We start from the raw sequence: 19,995 nt of genomic DNA, 5'->3' as shown, positions 1-19,995 counted from the left end.
TACACACACGTGTTAGTCTTTCAGACCTGTGCCTGTCTCTTGATGCCCCAGAAGCACGTTTAAACAGATTCGGTCACTTGGTTCTGAGATTGGTTTTCAGATGATGAAAGGCAGATTCTGGAACTGAAAACCTTCAAACCGCCCATTACTAATTGTTCGTCCCTCTAGTCCACTTCCAATTCATTTTGAGAAGTTTGAAAAGAACAGATTTCCGTTATACGTGGGATTAAAAGAATCGCTGTACGTGTGCAGGTAGCAAGTGAAAACAGATTTATGGACAGCATCATCGTACTTCTACTGTTACCAAGAGTGTCTGGATGTGAATGCGTAATTTAATTTCTGAAATACATTAGGTTATTCAAACTTCTGAGAATACATTGCGATTAATATATCAGATATATATCCGTCAAAACTTCGACAAAAAAAGTTAAGCGTTTTAATTTCAACGACATTTTCGTACATTTCTGGTCAATTTTCGCAACTACGTGCTCGATTTGGTCCTTTAACTTCATTTTACCACAGGAAGTAGTTACACTGTGTTATGTCGGAAGATCTTAGTGGCCAATTATCTTGGGCGTGAGATGATGCGACCAGCAAATTTCTCCAGCAAACAATGTTAGTCATTCGTTCGCGAAATGATGTGTGGCGCCTTATTGATGGAACCACGTTTTTCCTAGATCCATTTCCTCTAGTTGGCAGCAAAGAAACTCACATAATATTGCGATAAAATTCTCCGTGTCATCACTGCGTTATCTGCGTCAATCTCGATGAAAATGAGGGTCAGTCTCTCCACTCTCCCAAAATCTGCATCCTCCATCGGCTGTTGAAGTGTTATGCGAGGACTGTCGTCGCCAAAATCCCATTTTACGCTTTTTGATGTGGCTGTCTAGTTGGCGAAGCGCCTCACCGTTAAATTTGTTTCCCCTCTTGGTTTACTAACACTCAGACAGCGAATTCACGCCCTTGCAGATGGTCAGTGGGCAGTTGTAGTTGTTGAAGATTGTGAATTGGAGCTTTTAAGAAAATAGATGAAAATCATTTGTTAGAATTCGCAGTAAAGTGCTCAATGGAATGGTCCGTTCTTGTGACTGAGAGTGAATCGTGTGTTGGGGACTTTGAGCTAAATTCTCGTGTACTGAGGCAATAATTTCAGTGGATTCTGTGCCTTAACATCAGTAACTGAACCCTTTTCCTCACACTTTTCAATTATTCCTCGAACTGTCGAGCAATCGTATACAATCAAAACTTGTACACGGGCGATAATGTGTCTCTAAAGAATATTCCTGTATTTTTAGTGCGTTCAGACGAAGAAAAGACGTTATTCGACATTGAATGGCAATGTCTATAAATGACGTGGAATTTAAATGGCGCATTTTTACCGGAATACACTGTGTATACCTAGAATTTAATTTATTTTCCTCTTTTCACCAAATCAACAAAAGCACATACAAATATTGAGCCCTTGTACTTTCGAATATGTCGGACTGATCCAGAAACAGATTATTAATAGTTCCAACCCACCGACCTGAGCAAGAGTTTTTCCGTTGGTTGTAATACAATCGTCCGAAATTGAGATCTCTTGTTTCAATACTCCATAAACTGAAACCGTCGCCTCCAATATCAGTTTAGTGTGATTTGGTTCAAAAGGACGGCTTTTTACACTGTTCTGTATTCAGAAAATGAATGGTGATTCTGACTTCATTTCAATTCCTTGCATTTGTACACCAATGGCTATTTAATTTGCAATACCACGAGGGAAAGTAAATAACTAAGTTTTGCTTATTGTACTTATACGTACAAGAGGAAGAGTACGTGGCAAACTTTGCACATGAAATTTGGTACACAGAGCTCCTGCATACAACATCAACAATGGCTTTAACTCCGATGGGCGTGCTGCGCGGTATGGCCGCGTGGTTCGAGGCGCCTCGTCACGGATTGCGCGGACCCTCCCTCCGGAGGTTTGTCTTCCCTCGGGCATGGTAGGGCATGGATGTGTGTGTTGTTCTGAGCACACGTTAGTTTAAGTAGTGTGTAAGTGTAGGGGTTGATGACCACAGCAGTTTGGTCCCTTAGGAATTCATATCTGAACAATATTTTTCGATGGGTGTAAGGTGGAACTGACCTTAAATGACAGAAACTTAAGTTAGGTGACAGGTATAGCTACGTCATTTCTCAGTATTTCAGATCTACAACGAGTTCATCAACCTTAGTGGCTATGTGGGTGGTAGGGGGTGGGGTGCCAGTCTTTCAGTATATAATGATCATATGGTGTCAGCGGGTGAGATATCTGAAGAACGTCCTGACCAGACTGACAGTCAGACACACTGTGTAGGACAAGTTAGGACATCACGAGCGATGTGAAGTTTTGCTTTATCCTTTTGGAAGATAACGTGACGGAGACCTCTTGGACAACGCACAGCCACAGATCTTAACTCGTAACTGCTGCTGTATCGGTTACCGGCTATGTGAATCCGTTACGAATGTGTAACTCACGCGATTGCACCCCAAAACCTCTACGCCAAGGGCATGGCCAATATGACGATGATGAGTGCAGCCTGGCACTGTTCATTCTCCTCGGCGACTCCACACACAGGTATGTCCATTGCGATAATGTACAGGGAACTGGGGTCTGCCTGCAAAGATAAGGTGTCACTTATAGGTCCAATGTAGTCGCCGGGTACATCACCGTTGGCCTGTTTGTATCCGCCGTCTTGTGAAGGGGAGCTGGGACAATGGATGCCTTGCTGAATACCCTTGGTGCTCCAGACGTTGCCAGCTATCCATGTAGAAAGTTGCTATTAACAAGCCAGTTTTCTGATTCAGACTACGGTCTCTTACTGCAGAGTCGTACACAGCTAAGAGGGTCTCCGCCCTCTCTGGCGTTGGTCGCGTGAGGCCAATGAGATCCTGCATGGCGTTTTGTACGTCGGCCGGAGTGGCCAAGCGGTTCTAGGCGCTTTAGTCTAGAACCGCACGACCGCCACGGTCGCAGGTTCGAATCCTGCCTCGGGCATGGATGTGCGTGACGTCCTTAGGTTAGTTCGGTTTAAGTAGTTCTAAGTTCTAGAGAACTGATGACCTCAGATGTTAAGTCCCATAGTGCTCGGAGCCATTTTATTTGGGGTTGTGTACGATCCTCGTGACGTCGGAGATAGTTGAGGTAGTATGGTTGTTTCAGGATCCCGAACGACACGAGCTACCATATAGCTGAACCATAAACCTGTCTCGATACCTCAGTATCGTACCGCTTTCGAATTTCGATATGTACCATTGGAGTTGTTTCCACTTACACGAGGCGTAACAAGATGATCTCATGAACATTAACATTGAAATGAGACTTCCGAATGAGTACTCCAGTTATTACTTATTCTTTATGTACCCTCACATTTGTGCGGTGGAGCTGAAATCATGATTAGTTACGTATCCAGTCATGTAGTACCCACCATTAAATTTTGATGTTTATTGCTTGTCTCCTTCTTGCAGCAATTTAATGGTCACTGTAGTATGACAGACATTGAGGCACAAAAATAGTATAAAAAGCACAAGACGAAATAACTGCTTAGCATGGATGATACTCATCGTTTCCATTAATTCGCCAAACGGCAGCAGGTTGGAGCACCCAGCGGCAGATAGTAAACTCGAGCATGGTCCTCCCTGCAACAGCCACGTTTTGCGCTCGCTGCTGGTGCCGGCGACATCGCTGGCTGTGACACGAGCCGTGACGCGCGCCCACCGTCCTCCGAGCACAGGCGTGTGCTTCGGCGGCGCGCCGCAGCGAGCGCTGGCATCGCGGGCGCCTCCGCGTCGGAACGGCGCGCGGCAGTAGCGCGGGGTGATCCGCCGCCGCCGGTCCGCCGCGACGCCGACGCCGCCCTCGACGCCGCTCCCGACGCCGACGCCGCCCCCGGCAGCGAGTCGCGTGTCGCCGCTGGCTGGATGACGGCGACCGGCCGCTGCTAGGTCGGCATGGGCTGGTGCGCGGCGTGGGGACCGCTCGCGGCGCTCCTGCTGCTGGTGTGCGCTCACGGTAAGTCGGGTACCACGCTGCCGCGTTCTTCCCTCACCTGCGCACTTCGCCTTGCCGAAGTTTGATTATTTCTGAGAAATGTAGCGGCTGGGAAGTATCCGTCAGCCCATATTTCGGATACTCAATGGACAGGAAAGCTTGACAGTCTCAGCTCAACCTATCATGAAATTTGGAGCGTATTTACACTGACAATATATGCGTGATAAATTCGTGGCCTTCAGGAAGCATAATGGAGAGCAGGCGGACTCATGTTGAATTTCCTTTCACTACCCATGTTTATTTTTTTTTTTAAAAAAAAGAGCTCTTCGGCGTTTTGACTGCGAAAACACGATTTCCTTTTCATACTTCCCAATTGAACCGGTTTTCTAGACCCCAGAGGAAATTCCAATAATTAAATGATAAACATTTTTCTGTAACCTAAGTGCAAACTATCTGTATGCAGAAAATGGAGAAATCCCCTCACCATAAAAAATTATCGAAACCATTTATTTACATAATTAATTTACCGTTTGAAGAGTAATACGATTCTTTTATACATTTCGGAATTCGTTACTCAACAGTCTTCGTTTGTCCTGAAGAAAACTTAGGTACGATAACCTACACACAAACATGTTTAATATTTCCGTATCAAAAAACTTATGTTAACTATGACTGAATTCGAACAAAAACTTCTTACGAGTTTCTATCCAATAATTTTCCTTTGCATTCAAATTTTTGAAGACAAATTTTTAGTTTACGTTCTTTCAATATACAACCGTCTTTCAGTTTTCTATTTTCCCTTTGCCAGGCCCTTCCCCAATCCTGCCATACAGTACTGTTTCTTCGTGTCATCTAATGAACGTAAATAAAAAAATCCCGCTTCATTTTTTCCTGTCTATATTCGGGATGAATTTTCTAACCCCGCATCTTCTGATTATTTCACCGGGTTCTTCCTCGTTTACACATCAAAATTGGTCACTCCTAGTAATACGGTCGTAAGTACAATAAAGTAACCTAGTAACAATTACTTTGTTATCACTTTCGTCGAGTTAATATTAACGCAGTTCAGTTATTATACTTGCTAACATGCAATTAAATATTATTCACTCAATTGACATTCATCTGAAGAGGAATTTTATTGCGTTCCTTCTTGCATCTTTTGACGACTTATAGCATTGGTTGGGACTCAAATTCTTAAGCCAACGTTACGCCGCGATTCTATTACTTCTCAGTATGATAGAGTTGGTAGATTTTCAAGAAAACCGATAATGCTCGATGTGGGATAAAATACACATTTGTCGCATTCCGTTATAGATAAGAGGTAAGGAAAAAGTAATACAATATTTATTGTATGTTGATGTTGTCAGTGGTGCATTTGCCGATGAGATAATACAATAAACATGAAATTAAATGCGAAATTAGAATGTTGTTAGTTCTACATTTGATGAGGCATTAAAACTACTGTCTGACAATATACGCCTGCTCTTGCTGTTTGTCAGTTAATGTGTATTAGGGAAAGCTGACAACCATAAAGGCATCGCATATCATCAACGTAGTTGCTTGTTCTAGCTGTAATTGTCGACAGGCATTATAGAGAGAAAGGGCACTGATGTACTCTACACGACCTGTCGGTATACTGGACTCTCGGTAATGTACAGCTCATCAGCGTATGAATATTGTAAAATTTGTTCAATGAATCACTCATTAGCTTTTTCACGTCAGTGCAATTCAACTAAGAGCTGTACTCAGTTCAATTACAGTATTAGCTCGTTCCAGCAAGTAATACCAGTAATACCACAAAACACAAACACCTTACTGTTAATGGCTTGGCAAACAAAAGTGTCTTGTACCTTAAAAACTTGGTCCAAGTAGGTTGCGCTCTGTTCGTTATCCGCGCAAATGGCCAGTTTCAACCATGGATATTATTCAAACACATATTCTAAGCTTTTTGCTTCATTTCACAATCTGATACATCGCTGGTAGATGTGGACAGGTACACAGAGTATTTCTGTGCATATGTGAAAATGTGAACTGAAACGTGAAACTTAATAGACATCTTGAAAATGTATTGAACAGAATACAGTCAACTTGGACCATGTTTTCATTCTCAAAACACGCTGAGGCTGTGGAAATAAAATATTAAAAATTACCCGATGCCATCGTCGGCCATAGTGATCTGCTTATGGGTGCCTCAAAACGGTCAATCAGAAGCCGTCCATTTTTTGTACTATGTTCGCCTGACCTGCCATTTTACTTCAATCAGAGAACTGACTCTTTAAATTCACTGTCGATAAGCCAGATAAAGTGTGTCAATAATGAAGATAATAAGTAGTGCTTTCTTAAATACTAGTTTCCCTTAAATGCATTTGAAAGAATCTTTGGAAAGGTGCAATATATGCAGTTTGCACTTTAAGAAAAATATCGCTATCGATAAATTTAGTGCCCTAAAAAGAACCGATGTGGAGCAAGAATACTACTAGTTTCAGCGGGTGAAAATTCAGATACTTAAATAACAATGTAATGTAGATCCGCCAATATGCAAATAAATTAGCCAACTTCCTCCTAAAACAGAAATTAGCGATGTACAACACATATATGATATTGATATTTTTGGAGCACACTGAGAAGTATGCTGGAGTATTCCCTCAGCTTGACAGTACGTGTAAATATATGTGTATGTTGCAACACGTGCAGAATTTTGGACACAAATATAATCGTATCGCAGAACTGAAAACTATCTGGACATATTTGTATACTTCGATGAAACTGATTACAGGAAATCTGTCCCACATTAACGTTAATAGTAATAGTTGTAAGTAAATACCCGGAGAAAGAAGGATCTACACTACCGTGATGCTTCTTCAGAATAAAGCTTGGAAGAAGAGATATTTCAAACCAGTAAATTATTTTGGTAAGCTAACTGATAGCAGCAGAAACGTTTCATACTGAGTGAAAATTTATCGTCTTTGATAACTTCATCTGGATCGCAGTGAAGTTCTTGAATTGATAAAGAATATTGGGTTGTGTACCTGTGAGCCTCTACCGCATATCTTTACATGACAAAATATTTGAAATGTCTGCATGAGATTTTTCACGTACTAACGTCTGTATTGGATACAATATGTGGTTGGGTAACTAATTAATGAGGTCCCAACGAGCAGCATTTAGAGATGTAACCGCATGGGTGAAGCACAAATTTCAAGTTAAAATACTTATTTAGAGTCTGTTTATGCTAGGACGTTTGTGAAATGGTTGTATTTGTTCATAGAAAGAGGTACCTCTAAGTAAGTTATTCTAACCACTATTGAGATTTTCTCCGCATTTCAATCGCCACACACATTTAAATTCTGTACCTTCTATCGGTACCATGTAGATAAATATTTCAAGCGAATTATCTTCTTTCAAGGGTTGATAACATCACGCTAACGTCATATGGTGATATTTCGCTTATATTAGTCCGATAATGCAAGCGGTACCTTTTTGTCCTTGAAAGATAAGAACACTACTCAAATTACTGATCGCTGTATGTATTTAACTTGCCTTCAATAATTGTATATTTTTATCTTCTCCCACTCCATTCAGGGAAGGCATGTGGGTTTAATGACGTCTTACTGTTTGAAGTAATCAGCTAAAAACGATATTTCTGAAAAAACTTATCCATATTATATCACTTACTCAGTTATAGTAATCAACCTCGTAGTTTATTGAATTTCCGTGCGACTGAAGCAATATGTATCGTAAATACTATATATTTCATATAAACTATTTTGTTCTTTAGAAATTTAATGCTACATTATGTCATCTAGACTCAGACAGGCATTACTTAATTTGAAATTAATTTGAAAAATGATAATTATCATCAATATCTTCCTCTAGCGTTCCTCTCAGTTCATCCATGACTTAATAAAGTAAGATATTGATTGTATTTAAGTTACTATTTATGGGTTTCCATTTAATTGACCCTAGCATTCATAACCTGAAGAGCAACTGAAGTATAGATCTGAAAATATATCGTGGTGATCATACACACAATGTAATACGTACAATCCTGCTGTCCCGTAAATTCACATCTTTTACTGGAAAATTCGGTTAGAAAGCTAAACACTGTCCAGAAATTCAGAAGACTAACAAAATTAACTTTGTCATAGCCAAAATAGAGACTACGTCATCTGGTTCTAGTCTATGGTATATGTGACACGTTTCGAATGTGTTAATTTACTTATTACTTGTGCAAAGTGTGAATTCATTAATCATAGGACGCCTTTAGACAAATTACAGTGTGACTTATCCTGTCATGATTGGGATGCAAGTGGCAGCTTCAAGTCAAATGTTTCATATTATTTGTTTTGGTTTTTGGTCCACATTTCATTTCCCTATCTTCCTTAACTGAATCACGGTTTACTGATGACAGTTTAAATCGTCATCCTATATCTACTTCGACAAAAGTCTTGTCGCTATTCTCTTCCAGAATATACAGAATATAGCAAATAGAGAGTGATTTGTTTAGTACAGAAGCTTAACCACCTCTTCTGTAGTACTTTTTGATCAGTTCGCCATTCTCTTAATACTTTTCTCCAGACCATTATCTTTTTTGTATTGAGATCTCAGTACACCTGTTAATTCTACAGCGTCATATTCTGCTTCCTGTAATTGATTCTGTCTCAAATTACTTATTAACTGTGCTAATTTCAATTTTCCTAAACGAAACAGATTTTCTTTTCTAATTTTGAAATTTTTGTTTAGTTTAGCTTGTAGCCTTCTAGACGTATCTTTTAAATATGTCTAGTAAGCAGTAAATGTTTCTCCTCAAACTAGCAGTTACGCGACTGTGTACTTCTTTCATCTAGATTCTTTTGCGTATATCAGCTGCCATTTTGCTTATTACAATTTTTCTTCGTGACTTTTTCATTTCCCCTGATGAATCTCAAAACTAAATTTTCTGAGACTCAAGTACTTTCTTGTGAAGTTGCTGTTTTGTAAATGGCGAGTGAAAAAACAAATTCTGCGTCTGAAAACCTGGAAGTCTTAGGGCATCTTGGCAATTCGATTTACACTTAAAACATTTAAGCATGCTCCCAATCAATCTGAAACAAAACCATTTCACATTAAACTTTATTTCAGTAGTGTCTTTAACAATAGCACCCAAAATACACCACAGTTATAGAAATACTGAAGAAAGAAATATCATTACTACAGGAGCTGATAGAAGCTCTCATAGACACTTTATTCCCGAACCACAAACTCTCTCGTCTGGAGTCAGACTTTGCCTCCATTAGAGTATTTGTATTAAAACTCCTCTGAAATTTGGGCTACACCCTTAAGAGATACGAAGCCTGATTCGCGAATAAAACTTCAGCCATCAGTATACTTCATAAGACTGACAGCCACCATGCGCTAAGACCGCCTGTCTCGCAGCGTCGTCTCAACTCCTTGGACAGCTTCTTTTCTTCCTCTGGACTGCTTCTTTCCACCCTTCTCCAGCGACACCGGTACTGAAACTCTCCCAGTGGGGGAGGGGCAGGGCGCAGGCCGATGGCGAGGAGAACACACAGAATACGCATACTCTTAATTAAGCACGTCCTCGGTGCTGCGCACTCCGGTTGTGGAACAAAGGGAAACGCCATTTCGCATTACGACGGAAAGACGTGTTAACTAGAAACTAGATTTAATATATACACTTTAGTCTGTATTTCCAGTTCCTTACACGCTTCAGTTTCGTTCTATTTTCGACACTTTAACTGGGAATTTCTTTGCAATGTTCTTCATCTGTAGTATAAAGAATGATAAATAGTATTCTTTATGTGTCTTGGTTGTCCATTACGTTAACTTAAAATATTTTGCACTTTCGTGGGAACCCACATTTCTTTTTGGAGTGAATGCAATTCTTTCTTACTTCTCTAAGGAAATAGTTTATACAACAATATGGAAGGTTTATTTTCTTCCGACAACATTCGACTGCGGGGTCACCAATTCACAAATTTGCAGTTTCTAACGCCAGAGTTTCAGATTTTCGTATGTGTAAATAAATAAAATGTTGCAACGTATACAACGGTAACATTTTGCAGGTTTCTTCTTAACAGCCATAGGAATTGGTAATATTCTTTTCGGGTGTGCAGCCGGATCATAACGTCTTCACGACACAATATTTCCGCGGTCCAACTGGCCGCCATCTTCAGGTGAGTGTGCTTGTGCACAATCTCGCCGGAGATTGTGCACCAGCACACTCACCAGAAGATGGCGGCCAGCTGGACCGCGGAAATATTGTGTCGTGAAGACGTTATGATCCGGCTACACACCCGAGAAGAATATTATCAATTATTACGCCGGGAAAGCCTTCGTAGTCACAGCCATAGGAATTTATCCAAACCAAATATGTTCCACCTTCAATGCTTTCCCTGCACTAACATATCACTTCATCACATCTGCACTGTGATTTGATAAAAAGTGCACTTCTTTAAAAAAAGCACGAAAATAAAATTTTTAATATAGCGAAATGCCCTGAAATAATTTACCATTGAAATGCACGGAATCTATTTCCGTCAATGGACTTGGTAAAGTGCTTCAACTATTTCTACTGCTTGTATAATGCCACGGAAAATGACCTTCTTCTCATAACAGTAGTACTATCACTCACCATATTTTAATAGTCTGACGCTTTCCCCTACATATTCTCTTCCTCTACCTCTTTCACCCGTAGTTTATCCTCAGTAGTGTACTCTACCGTTTTCACCCGTGGTTTGCCCTCAGAAATGTACACCAGGCATTCAATCATCATGATGTATGTCAGTGTTCTCGGTGCATTGTCACAGTGTATAAACCTGGTTGCCTGCCACAAGAATGAAATACACGTTCCTCCTCTTAACCCCCGACCGCGGGGCCGCTGTAGTAGTAGACTGGATTCATATTTGACAGGACGGTGATTCCATTGCCCGTTTGACTAGTGACGTTAAAATTTTCTGTGATTTCCTCAAACCGCGAGAAGCGAATATGGGGCTCGTTCCTTCGGGAGGGAACAGCTTATTTCCTTGCCCCATTCCAGTTTGTACTCTGTCGTATAGGGTAAGTGGCGTAAGGCGCCATGTGGTTAAAAATTCGCGCCGAGCTTTCACATACTGTCATCCAAGCAGGAGCTGACAGCCTGGTGGCAGAGTTGTCTTATAATAATTTATTGTTCCATGAAATTTCGTCTCGACAGGTCGCTCCACCCGTGAGAAAATCAGGAAAAACTGTTTTTTACTACTTGTAACTTTTGTAATGACAAACGTTGTATAATGTCGGGTTTGAAAATAAAAAAAACAACGAATTACTCGTTAATACTATTGCATCTATTCTTGACTTTAATGTGGAAATAATTGAAGCTATATGTCCCCAATTGTCAGAAAATGGGAATGTGGGGCAAATCCTCGCAAATGTTTTGGGGTGAATCCCCGCCGGTCCAACAATGTGGCAACAATTCTTTTGTGATAACCCCCGAAAAAGATGACATTCAACCCACTCTGTCTAAGATTATCTCACCTGAAGGTAATATTCTGCTGTCGAAAGTAAAGATTTATATGAAGCTCTCTGACTAAGCATCTAACGTAGTCAACCAATAAAGAATAAATGGAAGAAAAATGCGCGTGGGAAAATAGAAGCTCGCTTTAGAGAAGGAAAGGCGTGCTAAAGAAAGAAATGAGAGTGCTACAGAAATAAAACGATTTCAGGTAGATTTCATTCCATCAATGACAAAAAAGGAAGAAGACAGATCAGCCAGCTGATTATCATTCAGCGTCAGAGTCACACTTTTCACATGAAGACAGTAGCTCAGATATGGATATGGATGTACTGTTTGGCATAGAAGTATCAGAAGAAGAAGAAGATGAAGAGGAGTCTGGGACTTCAAGGAAGAACCTTTTTACCAGGGAGACTCAGTAACTATTTCAGGCTACCCCATTAATCCTACTCTCTTGGAGGATATTGTGCTTGGCAGTTTGACTACAATACAACAATGTTACAAAGGGTGATTTCAAATGTTCATATTATGCAGTCATCTCTTTTTATCCATGTTTATCTAAAATGGGGCAAAGAGCCGCAACATAGCTTAACCTCATTTTGTGGCCTAAAATCCCACAATTTTCGTTTTATCTAAATTGTAAATTTCTCTGTAATTTACAATCAGACAGAGCTGTAGTTTGGAAATATCATAGGTAACAACCCAACCGATGACTTCAATTGAAAATCTCACGAAAATCTACCTCTCATTCGTCACAATTGTAGAAAAACTGAAATCTGCGTGGCCATACCGCCACATACACTACGGGAGGTTGAACTCTAGCCATCTCTCCTTCTTTCGACTATTCAGTCTTTATTCCTGGCCTAAAGTGCGCGTCATTTATGACGGCGGCCGAGTTTAGGTTCGTTCTTCTCATCTGACGTCACAAAACACAGTCAGCCAATGAACATAGAACGACGTTGCCAGAGCTCGACTGCAGTGCAAGCACAAACGAGTGTTTTCAGTTTTAGAAATGTTCAGTCATAAATAAAGTAATTAAACGAAAGCAATGTCTTGATAGCAGACTTCCTTTTATAGAAAGTTTGGAAAAAGCATTCTTTATGCCAATTGCTTCATATTCTATTAATTAACTAAACCAAACAAGCAATAAGCCTCCTAATTCAGGCGATAGCAAGGAAAGGTGTTTGTATCGTTCTCACTAACCGTTTTTTCGCAATAAAGAACAGCGATAATTGTTTATTTCCTATTACACTTCGACGAAACGTGAGTAATTCACGATCATACCAACAGTGTTTGTCGGTATTTTGCGTGATATTTTAAAGTCCTCCGGGAGATATATTGAATGACGAGGTGCGTTAGCGTAATGTTTAAAGTGTATGGCTGCTAGGCGAAAAGTTCTGAATTCAAACCTTGATCGGTGCTAAATATTTTCTTTGTTTAAAAACAATATCGAAGTGTCTTATTCATGAATTTTATTCGAATGAATGTAATTTTTTGAAATTTCTAGTGGCAACTAAAATCGACCATACGGAAAGTATACGCAATGGACTTTTACCCCTGCAAACTCTTCAAAATTTCGTGCAATTACTACATCTAATGCTGCGCAATGCTGCGTTGAACATCGAAACAAAATTAAGTCATTTATGGGGGGAAGGTATCAGTCAAGAAGATGTGTACAAATCAAATTTTTGGGCCAAACAGTTTTTGTGAAATCGAATGATAAAGTGTGTCAAAGCAGTCGAAACACCATGTATCTACACAGGCGAGCAGTGCAATGATGACAAAATCGCGTACATCGCGGAATGCGTGGAGCACGTCTCTGTAGCAGCGAAAGGATTAATGCGGCCGTGGTGGCTTTACGTCGTAAACTGCGCGCTCCCCCTAAACGTAAGTTTGCGAACTATACTATGGCGCCGCTTCTCTTGGCGTGTACAACTGGCAACGTAGCAATCTCCCGCGTCTGGGCGGGCATGCGCGAACCGCCAAGATGAAAGAATTGAACTATAGTCTAATATTTCTGCGTATGATCTTCACGTCTGTGTACGTAAATATTAATGGATTTCTACATACTCCTTATTCCTTATTTTCTCCGAATTTTTCAGTGTGCATTGCATCATATGATAATTTGTATCAAATTGGTCTCCGGGAAAAATTCACCTAACCTGAGTCGACATTTGGCAAAAATTATTCGGCTTATTTGAAGAAAGGTATTTTTATATGCGTTACCAGCCTTTCGGAGTTCCATGCACCGCTGCTGTGCTTTAGTGCCCGTTACGTAGCTGTTAATGGACGACAACTATCGGTGCCACTTGCGACGTAACTAGCGCCGCCACCGTTGGTCCACAGCTGATGGACTCAGTTCGCTGCGACGACGCTTCTGCCACCGGCAGCTCCGAGGCGCCGCTGGCAGCCGCCGGCTAACCGGCTCCGTTTCATTCAGTGACCTGCGTGTCGACGCAGTCGCCACAGGCGTCGCCATTTGTCCACGGCTAACTGCGGTGCACGGAATTCTTTGTTAGTCCCATTTTCCAGTTTAAAACTGCATTAATTCAGGTCGCCGAATCTAACATCTATTACAAGCCCTCAGTTGGACAGGGTAAACTGTACAATTCGTCCACTCTTCCCGTTGGGTGAAGAATGTCATCATCTAACTTATTATCATCCAATGGGGAACCATTCTGCCTTCATCAAAGTTCACTGAGATCGGTTTGAGCTGATACTAGCCCTAAAACGGACCGATATTTCAAACAGCTCGCAGTGTCCATTACAACACGAACTGAAATGTGTAAGAAGTAACATTTGTAGACCTAATTTGTCAGTAACTGGCACTGTAATAGAAACAGCTCCCAACCATCCATTCTGTGATTTCTTTATTAACACATTTCAATGTTAATTACACAGGAATTCTTAATAGGCAGTAGCGGCCAACTGATACCTGATAGAAACGCCTGAGAAAAGCCCTTCGCACCTCTGAACAACTTGAGTAACTAGCGCATGACAAGTGTAGTTATTTCTTAAAAAGGTGTTCTACATAACACTGCCAAATGTTCAGTAAGGGGCATATGCTGGGAGATAGTGGCAACAAATCATTTATGCACTCTTCGAATACAAAACTTTAAAATATTATTCAGGTGCAGTGCCATCGTAACTAGTCTCCAACAATCTACGGTGGTTTGTCACAGTTTAAGTTTATACAGCGAAATCTGACAAATTTCTCCATGAGGCCCGACTGACGGAACCAGCAAGATCTTTTAAGCTTATCAACAAAGTGCCAATGTCATTTTTGTAACATAATATGTATATTTTCAGGAGAAAGGTCAGGTGGCCATATTTATGTTCAGAAGACGAAAATCTTCTACTGACGGCAGGCACAGGTAGAAACAACTATTCCAAGCCTTAAGAACACTTATTCACTTCGTCGAGGAAAGAGGGGAAACCCTGAGAAGTAGAAATGACAGAATAATAGGACATATGGTAAGACATCAGGTAATAACTCCCATTGTACTAGAGCAGACTGTAAAGGGTAAAAACTTTAGAGGAAGACATAGATTGGAATACATCCACAAAATAACTCAGGACGTAGGTTGCAAGTGCTCATCTAAGATAAATAGGTTAGCACAAGAGAAGAATTCTTGGCGGACAGCATCAAATCAGTCACAAGTCATCGAGAATAGCTTTTGTTAGGAATATGGAAGTTGAAGACTGAGACGTCAGAGATACTAGGTTTTTGATGTTACTCTAGTAAGTAATGTGTATTGAGAGGAAGCGAAATGAGAAGCGGAATAAATAAATCAATTAAGAACAAAGATGAAAGCTGTAAGCCTGAGCTCGTAATACCAAAAAGAAAGACAGAGGGTAGTAAGATGGAAAAAACAAAAAAGAAGAGGAGAAGAGTAGACACAAAAAGGAGAAGTATTTATTGTACAGGAGGTGAAAAGGGAAATAAAAAAAATTAAAGTCACAAATTAATAGAGTTAAATGTGGGTAGCTAAGACAGTAATGATAATGATCTCTCCATCTGATACAAAGAGTATCTTTCATCGTCCGTGAAGTATTGTAGATGAAATTCTTTGACGTTGTACTTCTTGTTCATTAGCGCAGCATACAGCCGACAACAGGAAAAAATACGTTTGATTTCTTTTATAATGCACAACGCACGGATCAAGTGGCTGAATGTATTTTCAGAGACGGTATCGTAATTGAATGACAGAAGGCCGCGGCGAGTGTGTTTTAGCCTAAAAGCGACACTCATTATGTAGCGTTCCGATATGGCAGTGGCATCACCAATAGCTGCGCACTATGTCCGCCGCTAACGACCACTATAAATTTTTCGCAGTAAACCCAGTCTGATTTTTGTAATTAGCTTACATCGTGCTGTGTGACCGGGGCAAAGCGGCTATTGTTGTTTGAAATTTACGGGTCGCGTGGCAGCGTAAAGAGTGGATAAAAGTTTTGTGCTCCGTGGCAGGACGACCTTCTTTTGAACGTTAATGCTGCGCGAGGGAAGAAAAATTTTTCTCAACTGTTTATTAGTTCTTATTACGGGATAAAATGAAACTTTGTTGTGCGTTCTTTGTTTTATTTGATTTTAAAGAGAAATTAGGTGCGTTCTATTACAGCTGGAAAGTGTATGCAACAAAGGCCTGGTCGTTGAAGATGAGAAATTAGCTCAGCAGGACCAGAAAATTATGAGAGCCGGAAGAGGCCGCAACGTTTTCACGGGAACTGTCACAGCATTCGCCAGAAAGGTTTTAGGAAACTGTGAAATTATAAAATCCTGATGCCACGTCAATATCACGTGAAGAAAGTCATCACATGACATGAATTATGATAGTTACGTGACCTCTGACCTCGATTGTGCGATTTATTCACTGTGATAAAGAATTAAAATTTTTAAGTCAATTTTTTGAGCAGAAGAGGAATAAGGCTTCTTCAAATGCTCAGAATGTACTGACCAACGTGATTGGATGGTTTCAGAATTGCCAGTAAAAGCATGGGTGTTTCAAGTAATATCTTGTGATTTTCTTTGTACTTTATAAACAGCTGTTCGACTAAAGACTACCTCGTATGCCACTTCCATGACGATCGCTTCTTTGTTGCTTTCACAATCAATTTTAGAGAATTTAGTGAGCGTATTATTCCTTTTTTATGCTTTATCAAAACACATTTCGCTTTCTTAGTGTAGTTTAATATATACTTTTCAGGAATTATGAGGCTGTCCTAGTTCTTGCTGAACTGCTCGAAAAATTTCATATTTTTATTCAGAATTGTATTTTGCACCTCCAGAATTGGTCTGGCCTCAAAAGAAAGAATTAAAAACGTTATGGAAATACATTTAGGAGTATCAAAGGTCATTATTTTACAAGTGCTTCAACGAAAGCTGCAATACGAACAGAAAGAAGTTCTATATTCAAATGATTTTAGGAACGAAGGTTAGTCTTTTAGATTACTGCGAAAGCACTGACAAAACATTGAATTCGTCAATATCTATTATATTTACTAAGACTGTAAAACATGTATACGGTATACAACAGAACTTTCCGCAGTACTTATCTGTGAGTAATTGTCTACAGCTTTTCGAAGAGAGGGTAGTTATTATTGGATGTCCTATCGACTTTGAAGTGCTTGTAGGCGAAGCAAAGCAAGTCAACATTCGATGGAAGATAATAAGAGGACAGAACGGTAAATTTACAAAACAAATACGGAGTCTTAAAAACCGTTCCGCCTGAAAAGTGTATCAGTGTCTTAACTACTGTATCACGTGCTGCATATTGGTTCATTTCCCGAGGTCAATTCACATCAGAATATGAGTACAAATACTCGCTTGGGAAGACGAAATTCCCTTTCCCTTTAAATCTAAAAGTAGGAGAAAGCATGTATTTGAAACCCGTTATAGAGTTTTCAGTTTAGCACGAAACACGGTATGTAATATTATTTTACCCAGGCATCGTTTTTATTTTCTTATGGAACACTTTGGTGCGAAGTTCCTCTTGAATATTAGACATATTGCATCAAGTAGCATATTTACAGATTCCGTATTTCTTCTCCTACCAATTTACTAACTTTTTTTCGGTTTAATCAATCAATTTTTTCATTTTCGTAGTTATAGTACTTCCCTTTGTACACATTCCTTGTTCAGACGTCAGTGTGATTCGCATTCACACATTTCGAGGAAAAATGAAAGCTTGCCCCATTTTTCTATGGAAAGATATTTCTATCCCGCACTTGACCATTTATTAGGCACTTACTATTCATTGTCCATTAAACATTCTGCCACTTTTCTTCCTAATCAGAAGAGATGACATCCATCATCCATTCTACTGAAATCAGTTTTTGTAGTTATCCGTTTTGTACCTGGTACTTACCTTAGTCATGGACTTCACCCATCTAACTGATTATTCTGTGCATTTGTGCATTTTTCTACGCTGGGAGACATCGCTAATAGTTAAATCAGTGGTAATTCTTCACGCTGTTGCCGACATTCCTCATATCTGTCTTCTGTGTTATATTTTCACTACGCACGTCGTATTCTTTTTCATACTACAGCTTAAAATATAGTTTTTGTTGTTTTGTTACTGTTTACTTCATACCTTTTTTATTTATGAAACACTATTAATGGAAGGTGTATGGTATTGGGAAAGTTTATCAGTTAACTACGCGCCGTTTTCATGTATGTTAGTCTACGACGCACGGTTTACTTGAATGAATTCCAACAACGTGGTGATTCTTTTCGTTTCTTCTTCTATGTTGAATTATGAATAACAATAGTGAAATTTTAACATTTTAAGATTGGAGTGGTTTTCTTTGTAACTGTCCTGTCATCTTTTCTGTACATTTTTCGTAGTCTATTGTCTGTCTTGTAGTTGATTTAATATGCGATACAATTTGCACTCAGGAAATATCTGATGCATGTTGCCATCGCAGTGTACTAATTACGAGGGTTATTGGTCGCTTTCTAACATCTCGTCTCAATCTTCCTGTCTTAGGCGTTGTTTTTTTGTTTTTTTTGTTTTTTTTTTTGTTTTGTGAATATTTATTCAGTTACGTAAAATTCCTCAAATACAAGCTATAAAGGAATGAAATTAGTGTCATTCCAATTCATTATTAAGTTAAGAGGTCGTTTCCGCCTACACATCTAAAAGTAATAGCTTGTTCCCTTTTGAGAAAGTTGTCCTCCATGCTACTTTCTGCTACCTGCTAATATATTGTTGTTATCTCCTTTCAGTTTTCAGTAGTCATTTTCTAGGTATGCCCTTTTTACTTTTCACTTGCAAAGTACATTTTCCTCTGGCTAAACGAGTCGTGTGATATTGTTATATACTAAGTTGTCGCTACACGAGTAAGGACCTGAGACAATTCTTGATACTTACATTTAAGCTTTGTCTGGATCGTAATAATAGATATGGCGTAAATGTCTCATAAGAAACAGTGAACACATATCGATATGGAAAACATTCTGTGTGGAAGTATATCCAACTGTAATATATTACTTTCATGAGGTTTTATTAATGCCACTGAGTGAAAGTTCGTTGAAGCCTCACATCGTACCCATTCTTCCGCTTCGTACGCTCTGTGGTAAATGACTGGTTCTTAGCAGGGCATTTTGAATATTGTAAAGAATCTATTAGACCGACTTTCATTTTTTGGTTCTCGATTTTCTATCCGAACTACTGCTATAGCCCTGGTATTACATTTCTATTCGGCTAAAGTAACTTTAGTGCTTTGATCGGTCTGTAACTACGTAGCCGTCAACGGCAGTCTTTCTTCCGCATAATTCCTTTGCTTCTGATGAGACTTACATTACCCGTTGGTCGTTAGAGGTGAGCGATAGTTCATCCCAAATGCACAAATATTACCGCAGCCTCAGGCTCTATGATATACACTGATGATTCGTTTTCTGTAGCATATTAACTTGAAAGCAAAGTACGTTTATAATCAATTGTAGGTTCTCGTAAACTGTAAGTTCCCAGCCTCGTCAAATGACTGTTGCCTGTATCACCAAAATGTTAGTTACGCGACTTCTTCAGGTTAGTCACTAGTTCATCATTATTTCTGCTCTTAGCTTCTAAAGCCAATGACTAACATAACGGAATATGCCGAATTTCAGTCAAATAACTAGCACTGAGTCTTTTACTATCACTTACTGTCACACCGAGAAGAGCCACCGCTTGAACAGTGGAGGCTTCAGTCCGATCCCTTGTTGTTAATCGACAGGAAATGATTAGGTTAGGTTAGATACGGTTAGTAACATCTCTGGAAAATGTTGTTACAGGACCGTAGCGAACAGTTTCATGTAAGTGATCACCTTGAAACTGATGGCAGGTATTTCCCCTGCCCAGAATAACTAGCAATTTTCTATTGTATGAGGTTCCAGAAGGCAATGGAAACCACTGTACGGAAGACGCATAATGTCTATCCACAGGACATGTAACCTGTTACTGAAAAATTGTCATGCTGATCTCTGCTTTGGTAGAAGATTGGAGACTAGTTGCCCCAT

The 19,995-nt window shown here is 39.8% G+C and overlaps 1 protein-coding gene across 1 annotated transcript in view; it reads left to right on the top strand.

Moving 5' to 3' along the window:
- The first annotated feature begins 3,914 nt into the window (after positions 1-3,914).
- LOC124805071 (carbonic anhydrase-related protein 10-like) overlaps positions 3,915-19,995 on the top strand; it is a 925,040-nt gene continuing 908,959 nt past the window's right edge. The window contains exon 1 of the mRNA XM_047265497.1: positions 3,915-4,027. Coding sequence (XP_047121453.1) covers positions 3,967-4,027 — 61 coding nt within the window. The 5' untranslated portion in view covers positions 3,915-3,966. The remainder of the gene's footprint in view (positions 4,028-19,995) is intronic.

The sequence above is a fragment of the Schistocerca piceifrons genome, chromosome 7 (genome assembly GCF_021461385.2).
Source record: "Schistocerca piceifrons isolate TAMUIC-IGC-003096 chromosome 7, iqSchPice1.1, whole genome shotgun sequence".
NCBI lineage: Eukaryota > Metazoa > Arthropoda > Insecta > Orthoptera > Acrididae > Schistocerca > Schistocerca piceifrons.
This window is presented reverse-complemented; position numbering and strand designations above follow the sequence as displayed.